We start from the raw sequence: 8,942 nt of genomic DNA on the forward strand, positions 1-8,942 counted from the left end.
ATAAAAACAATGATACTAACCTTAATCACTTTCAAAGATATTTAAGAAAGAAATCTTACACTTTAAAATCTGTGAAATATGCCAAGGTGTCAAACTTTCCTTCTGTCTGTATAATTAGTCTCAGCCTTCAAAAGTGCCTGTTCATAAACAACACCACCTCTCTACTGTGCTGATGGAAATTATGTCATTCGTTGAATTTCCTATTGTGTATAATGCAGTGTGGTTGAAGATTATATAAATAATATTAATAATGTACAGAATAAAAACAAAAGTGAATAAAAAGGTAACATAAAGAATTAAAATAATGATAAATCACATGAAAATAAGGTCATACTCTTAATAATATCAATGGTATTCAGTAGTAATGATGACATTAATAGTACTAACATACAAATATAAATAATAATGCCCAAGGATACTAACAAAATTAATTACAACAGTAAAAAGAATTAAAGACCTTCATTACTGGCATTCCTAATTTACTCATTACATTTGATGTATAGAATGAACTTGCCTTTGCTATTTTTTTATAAATACTCCAAGAAAAAATATAAATACTGTGTACTATAAAAAAAGACAAGTAACCATACAGCATCAGTCAAAACTCACTACAAATAACACACTATGACTTTAATAACAAAATAGTGCACTTCTAATCATGAATCCCAAGATCTTAGCCATTTTTGGGGATGCAGTAAATTTTTTTACCTTTTTTCTCTATTTTCGAAAGTTTGCAATCATTTTTATCTGTAGTATTTTAGTCTATCGAATGTGAAGATTGCCAGCCACAAATTTGTGAGGTGATACACAGAGACAAAATGAGAGAATTTTTCATAAGGGCTAGCAAAACCGTTTTATACTCAGTTTGGACGCTCTCCCCTGATCAGTGCACTTGTTGAAGCATTGCAAGTTCTTCACCACTGTTCATCACTGGAAAAAAAGCATCCACAAAAAACATTCACTCTTACATCAGTTGGAGCGTCTTTGACTCTTCCCCTTTTGACAGAAGTTTAATATTCTTTGGTGTCATTTGGATCCCTCTTAAAGGTTGCACCATACTTGCTCATGTACTTTCGCACAAAGTCCTTGGTTTTATGTTTTACACTCTCACTGCACTCTAGCAGGTCTATGCTCTGTAGCTGCTTCAGTTCCTTCACCATTACAAAGTGGGTCAGCTGTTCATGGAAATAAGAAAGATGATATTAGTGGAATGCTGATGCAATTTTGCACTTGATACTTTTATTAACAATTATTAATTCAATTGAAACTCATCATTGATTATAAATGAGATCTACCTTGCGAGCCAGGTACTTGAAATCTTCAGTGCAAGTGATTTTGCCTTCTTTGCAGTCACCTCTTCTATACGGGTTCAGCACTGAAACAATGAAGGTTGCCATCCTTGACCTGAAGCTGTCCTTGATCTTCCGTGCAGCTTCACTATTGTCAGCAATGGCTGAGGCTGCTCGCTCTTTGCTCTGAGAGAGTTGTAAACATACAGGTTACACTTCTTACCATGATGCCAAATATTAACCCTTATGATCCGGATGACGTGACAATCATGTCATGGATAATGTGAACATGCCGTCATGGGAAAATTTGGCTGTAGGCTAGGGCTGGGGCAATACAAACTTGGAATTGTGAACATTTCGGCTGAAGGCCAGGGTGACGGGAATGACTCGCCATGAGTGCACAGAGCTCTTGGAGAGTGATTAGACTCATTTGGTGCTTAGTAAGGGGCTTTTGCATTATTTTTATCAATAAATAGGTGTGTGTTGTACTATCCATGAGGTGTGACTGGAAGAGAGCTGGCTCCAAGGAGAACACTATTTCTATGCTCAGGATCCTATTCCTGGCCACCGTGACTGGTGGTGCAGGTTGTATTACAGAAAATTGAATATTATGGGAAAAAAAAAGAACAGTTGCTTATTGTTAATAATCTTACAATGAGTAATGGACTACCTAGAGAGAGATATTGGGGTCTGTGCATAAATGGGCATTTATTTTCCCCCTTTTAAAAATTTAAAAATCTTTATGAAAAATGGCCCCTTAAAAAAAATTTGTTTTTGGGGCAAAATTGTTTTTTAACCCCCCTTTAAGGCAGTAAAAAGTCCCCTTAAAGGCGGGGTTTAAATTTATTTTAAAAGGGGCTTGCCTTTTTAATATTTTTAAACAATTTAATTTTAAAAGGGGAAAAAAATTCCTTGCGGCCCATTCGGAAATTTGGAAATTTTTGGGTTTTTGGAAAAAGGGAAAAAAACGGGGTTTTGAAATGGCCGAGGGTTTGCTCCGGGTTTTTGAGTGGGATTTTTTCCCGGGAAGGGGGAATTTTTAAAAAATAAAAAATAATGGGTAACCAAAAGGGGAAAAACCATTTTTCACCCAAACCTGGGGGGGGGGAAATTTAAAAAAGGGGGTTTTGGGGGGGAAAAAAAAAGGGTAAAATTTAAATATAATAAAATCCTGAAGGGGGTTTGGTTTTTAAAATTTTTTTGGGGGAATAAGGGAAAGAAAAATTTTTTAAAAAAAAAAATTTTTTAAAAATTAATTTTTAAAATTGGGGGTTTTTTAAAAAGGTTTTAAAGGAAAAAAATTTTAAAAATTTTAAAATTTTGGGGATTAAAAAATTTAATAAATTAAAGAAAATTTAAAAATTTTTTTGAAAAGGAAAAAACAAAAAAATTTTTAAAAAAAAAAAAATGAAAAAAAAAAATTTAAATTTTCCAATTTTAAAAAATTTTTTAAAAAATTTTAAAATAAAAAAAAAAAAATTATAAAAAAATTTTTTAAATTTTTTAAATTTTTAAAAATTTAAATTTTAAATAAAATTAAAAAATTTTTAAAATATAAAATTATTAAAAATTAAAAAAAAATATAAAAAAAAATTTTAATAAAAAAAAAAATTATATAATATAAATAATAAAAATATTAAATAAAATTTATTATATAATTAATAAATAATATATAAATTTTTATATTATTAAAATATAAAATATAATAATAAAATTAATAATAATTTTAATATATATATAATAATATAAAAATTTAAAATTTTTTTTAATTATTTTATATATATATATAAAAATTATATATAAATAAAATTTTATATATAATATAATTTTTTTAATAAATAATAATTTTAAATTTTAATATAATAATATAAAATAAAATATATATAAAATTATATTATATATATATTAAAAATTATAATATAAAATTTTTTTAAAATATTTTTATATATAAAATTTATATAATAATATATATAATATTTTTTTATTAAAAAATATTTATAATATATATTATATTATATTAGTATATTATAATATAAATATTTTTTTATATATATATAAATATTATATAAAATAATATATTATATATTTTATATATATATATATAAAAATTATATAATATTAATTTTTTTTATTATATTTATATATATATTTTAAAAAATTTTTTTTTAATTTTTTAATTTTTTATATTTTTTAAAATAAAAAATTTTAAATATTAAATATATATTATATAATTTTATATTAATATATAAAAAAAATTTTTATATATATATTATATAATATTAATATATAAAATTTAAAAAATTAATAAATTATTATAAAAAAATATATATATAATTTAAATTTAAAAATTATTATTATAATATATAAATTAATTTTAAAAACATATTTATATATATAAAAATTTTTTAAAAATATAATATATTTTTAAAAAATTTTATATTTTTTAATATAATATATTTTTTTAATAAAAATATATATTTTATTATTTTTTTTATAAATATATATTTTTTTTTTTTTAAAAAATTTTTTAAATTATTATTTAAAAAATTATAATAAAATTTTTTAATATTTTTTTTTAAATTATATATATAAAAAATTTTAATTTTAAAAAATTTATTTTAAAAATTTTAAATTTAAAAATTTAAAAATTTAAAAAATTTAAAAAATTTAAAAATTAAATTTTAAAATTAATACCTTATATTTTTTTTTTTTAAATTAATTTAAAAAATTTTTATATATTTATATTATTATATTTATTTATTATATATATATAAATTAATTTAAAAATAAAATTTTTTAAAAAATTTATAAATTTTAATATTTATTTTTTAAAATAATATATATTATATATTAATAAATATTTATAATTTTTATAAAAAAATAAAATTATTAAAAATATTTTTATATATTTTAATAAATATTTTTATTAAATATATAAAAAATATATATTAATAATTATTTTTAAATAATTTAAATTATATTTTAATAATAATAAGGAAATTAGAATTATTTTTATAATTTAAAATTTAAAAATTTATATTTTTAAATTATTTTATAAAATAAAAAATATTATATTAATAAAAATTTATTTTTATTTTTTATTTAATATAATTATATTTTAAAAATTTAAAATTATTTTTTTAAAAATTTATTTTTTTATTTTAATTAATTATATATATTATATATAAAAATTTAAAAAAAAAATTTTACTTATTTAATTAAATTAATAATTTAAATTATTTAAATTAAAATTTTAAAAAAAATTTATATTATATATTTAATAAAATTTTATTTTTAAAATATAAATTATAATTTTTATATAAAAAAAAATTTTTTTAATAATTATAATATAAAATTTTAATTTAATATTATAAAAAAAATTTAATATTTTTTAATATTATTATAAAAATTTTTTAAAATTTTTTAAAATTATATAATTATTTTATTTAATATTTTTTTTTTTTTTATTTTTTAAATAAAAATTAAATTATATATAACTTAATTAAAAATTAAAAATTAATATTTTATTTTAAAAAAAATTTTAAATAAAATTATTTTAATTTTAATTATATAAAATTTTAATAAAAATTTATTTTTTATTATAAAGATATATTTATATAAAAATTTAAATTATATAATATATTTTTTAAAAATTATTACTAAAAATTTTTTTTTTTTTAATTTTTTAAAATTAAAATTAAATTTTAAATATATTATTAATTTAATAAATATAAAAAAGTTTTTTAATTTTTTAATTTTAAATTAAAAATTTTTTATTTTAATATATATTTTATTTATATTTATATAATAAAATTTTTATTTAAAAATTTATAATATAAAAATATATTTAATAATTTTTTTTTAAAAAAATATTTTTAAAATTTAAATTTTTAAAAAAATTAAAAATATATAAATAAAATTTATTTTAAATTTAAAAAAATTTTTATATTTTAATTATTTAAATTTTATTTTTAAAAATTTATAAAATTATAAATAAAAAAATTTATATTTTTTAAATATAATAAATATTTATTAATAAAAATTTAAATATTTATTTTTATAATTATAATTTTAATAAAATTTAATTTATTTTTTAAAATTTTTATATTTTTTTTTTAAAAATATATAATATAAAATATTATAAATTTTAATATTTTTTAAAAATTTTTTAAAAATTTTTTTAAATAAAAAAAATTTTAAATTTTTAAAATTTTTTTATTTAAAATTATATATTTTAAAATTTTAAAATTAAAATATTTTTTATATTTTATTGTTTTTATTAATTATTTTTTTTTTTTTTTTTTTTGATATTTTTAAATTTTTTAATTTTTTTTTTTTTTTTTTTTTTTTTTTAATTTTTTTTTTTTTTTTTTTTTTTTTTTTTTTTTTTTTTTTTTTTTTTTTTTTTTTTTTTTTTTTTATTTTTTTTTTATTTTTTTTTTTATTTTTTTTTTTTTTTTTTTTTTTTTTTTTTTTTTTTTTTTTTTTTTTTTTTTTTTTTTTTTTTTTTTTTTTTTTTTTTTTTTTTTTTTTTTTTTTTTTTTTTTTTTTTTTTTTTTTTATTTTTTTTTTTTAAAAATTATTTTTTTTTTTTTTTTTCTTTTTTTTTTTTTTTTTTTTTTTTTTTTTTTTTTTTTTTAAAATTTTTTTTTTTTTAAAATTTTTTTTTTTTTTTTTTTTTTTTTTTTTTTTATTTTATTTTATTTTTTTTTTTTTTTTTTTATTTTATTTATTTTTTTTTTTTTTGGGTTTTGTTTGCCCCCGTTTTTTTTTTTCCCCTTTTTTTTTTTTTAAATTCCCGTTCCCTTATCTGGAGTTTCAACCCGGCCCTGGTTTTTTCCCCCTTTTTTTTTTGGCGGTCGCCCCCTGTTGAAAAATTTCCCCCCCTTTTGCTTTTTTTTCTCTTTTCTGTTTAAATTTTTTTTTCTTTTCCAAGGGCAAAGGGAAAAATTTTCCCCAAAGGGCCTCCTTCTCGGTTCCCTTTTTGGGAAATTTTTAAAAAAAAACGCTTTTTTTTCCAAAATTTTTTTTCGTTACAACCAAAATTTTCCTGGCCGGAATAACCCATAAAAATATGCCCCTTACCGCCCCTTTAATTGGATTAAAAAACCCCCTATGTTTAAAAAATTGCAAAACCCCCATCCCAAAATGGAATATAAGGCCGGCAAGGCAGCCCCCGGCCCCCGGTTAAAATTAAAATTAAGTTTGACCCAAAATGGGACGCCAAACCCAACGGCATGAATTTCCAGACTGTTGCAGTATCCATCAAATTTTTAATTTTTCATTGTAAAAGGAAACCGTATTTTACAATCCCAAAAAAAACCCCTACCATTGAAAATGTAAGTGAAAAAAATAAGGGAGTTTCAGGCAAGGGGGCAATTCATTGGTGTAACCCCCATAAAAGGTTGCAAAGAAGGAAAATATTTTAAAATTTAAAGGTCCAAAAACCAAAATAAAAAATTTTTGGGAATTTTTAAAAAAAAAAAAAAATTTAAAAAAATTTTTTCCCCAAAAAATTTTTTTTTTTAAAAAGTGCCCCTTTTGTAAGGGGACTAAGAAAAAGGGGAAAACCCTGGGGGGGTTTGTCTAAAACCAATTTGTGCGAAATCTAAAATTGGTGCAATTTAAAAGGGGATAAATGAAAAAAATTAAACTTCTGTCAAAAGGGGAAGAGTCAAAGACGCTCCAACTGATGTAAGAGTGAATGTTTTTTGTGGATGCTTTTTTTCCAGTGATGAACAGTGGTGAAGAACTTGCAATGCTTCAACAAGTGACACTGATCAGGGAGAGCGTCCAAACTGAGTATAAAACGGTTTTGCTAGCCCTTATGAAAAATTCTCTCTTTTGTCTCTGTGTATCACCTCACAAATTTGTGGCTGGCAATCTTCACATTCGATAGACTAAAATACTACAGATAACAATGATGCAAACTTTCGAAAGTAGAGAAAAAAGGTAAAAAATTCACTGCATCCAAAACTGGCTAAGATCTTTGGGATTCATGATTAGAAGTGCACTATTTTGTTATTAAAGTCATAGTGTGTTATTTGTAGTGAGTTTTGACTGATGCTGTATGGTTACTTGTCTTTTTTTATAGTACACAGTATTTATATTTTTTCTTGGAGTATTTATAAAAAAATAGCAAAGGCAAGTTCATTCTATACATCAAATGTAATGAGTAAATTAGGAATGCCAGTAATGAAGGTCTTAATTTCTTTTTACTGTTGTAATTAATTTTGTTAGTATCCTTGTCATTATTATTTATATTTGTATGTTAGTACTATTAATGTCATCATTACTACTGAATACCATTGATATTATTAAGAGTATGACCTTATTTTCATGTGATTTATCATTATTTTAATTCTTTTATGTTATCCTTTTTTATTTCACATTTTGTTGTTTATTTATTCTGTACATTATTAATATTATTTTATATAATCTTCAACCACCACTGCATTATACACAATAAGGAAATTCAATCTGAATGACATAATTTTCCATCAGCACAGTAGAGAGGTGGTTGTTGTTGTGATGACACAGGCACTTTTGTGAAGGCTGAAGAACTAATTATACAGACAGAAGGAAAGTTTTAGACACTCTTGGCATATTTCACCAGATTTTAAAGTGTAAGATTGCTTTCTTAAATATCTTTGAATGTGATTTAAGGTTTAGTATCATTGTTTTTTTCCTATTTTTTATTTTTTTAGGGCTGGAGGGGTGAATGACAAGAAAGATACAGAAAAAAAGGATAGGTATTTACAAAACACTCAAACACTGCCGCTGTTGCATGTGGGGTTAATTTCCATTTCTCTGAGATCACCACCATTCTAGTGAAAACCTTTAGTTAGTTTAACATTTTACAGGAAACTTTCTTTTGGGAGTTTTGACTTTTTATGAGGAAGAATCATAGAACAGACATAGGCTGGAAGTCCTGTTGATTGTTGGATTTTCTTTGCTTTTTTTCTCTCACTTTTTTCCATTTTAGTATCGTTTATGCAGGGTATGAGGCTTTTGTCTAAGCCCAAGACGTAGGTTTTATCCAGCATTTTGTATATTAACTCTGCCCACCCTTTAAATTAAATTATATATAATACCTCATGTACATAAGCTGCTGTACAGGCTAATTAATAGTTGATATGAAATCGCATTCAGCTGTATTTTCAAGGCATTGATGTTTTAATTTTTTACTCCATTATATTTGATGTTGAAATTTTGTACCAAGTCCTAAGTACATATTGTTATGTTTTCAACTAATGGTTTAGTTTTGTTTATATGTGTCTAATGTATTCTGAGGAATACATTTGCCCTTGTGATGAAATTAGTATGTAGGACATTCTAGACAGATGTAGGACTGAATGTACAAAGAACCAGACACTGGAATGGAAAAGATTATGCTGTATACCATTGTTTTCTTTACCTTTTTGCACTTGGGTAATTTTGACAAAGTGGATCTTTGTATACAGTACATATGTGAGTGTGATTTTGTATACTTGTGTACACTGGGATGTATGCTAGTGAGTGAGTGTTAGGAATTGGAAATATGTTTTTGTATTTTCCATTCTATGTGAGCAAATACTGTAGACAACCTGACCTTTTACCCCATTCCTTGAATTTTCAATACTATTATCAATATTATTGCAGTGTTATCTTGAG

At 21.1% G+C, this 8,942-nt stretch overlaps 2 protein-coding genes across 2 annotated transcripts in view; one reads left to right on the forward strand and one right to left on the reverse strand.

The window, feature by feature from the left end:
- Positions 1-8,688, forward strand: part of LOC119580308 (histone-lysine N-methyltransferase SETD2-like) — a gene marked incomplete in the record, with an annotated part of 44,520 nt that extends 35,832 nt beyond the window's left edge. Inside the window, 1 exon segment of the mRNA XM_037928387.1 lies at positions 6,937-8,688. Coding sequence (XP_037784315.1) covers positions 6,937-6,941 — 5 coding nt within the window.
- On the reverse strand, positions 899-1,930 carry LOC119580309 (histone-lysine N-methyltransferase SETD2-like). The gene is made up of 2 exons (XM_037928389.1): positions 1,296-1,930; positions 899-1,175 (listed from the first exon to the last, which is right to left on the reverse strand). Exons 1-2 carry the CDS (start codon positions 1,395-1,397, stop codon positions 1,011-1,013), a joined length of 267 nt encoding a protein of 88 aa, XP_037784317.1. The 5' UTR covers positions 1,398-1,930; the 3' UTR covers positions 899-1,010.
- Positions 8,689-8,942: the final 254 nt, after the last annotated feature.

Source organism: Penaeus monodon, chromosome 13, assembly GCF_015228065.2.
Source record: "Penaeus monodon isolate SGIC_2016 chromosome 13, NSTDA_Pmon_1, whole genome shotgun sequence".
NCBI lineage: Eukaryota > Metazoa > Arthropoda > Malacostraca > Decapoda > Penaeidae > Penaeus > Penaeus monodon.

Excerpts from the sequence above, each read along its gene's own strand:
- LOC119580309 (XM_037928389.1), bottom strand. The coding sequence starts at position 1,397 with ATGGCAACCTTCATTGTTTCAGTGCTGAACCCGTATAGAAGAGGTGAC. Across the intron at positions 1,176-1,295 it reads TCAAGTACCTGGCTCGCAAG|CTGACCCACTTTGTAATGGT; the intron begins GTAGATCTCATT and ends TTCCATGAACAG.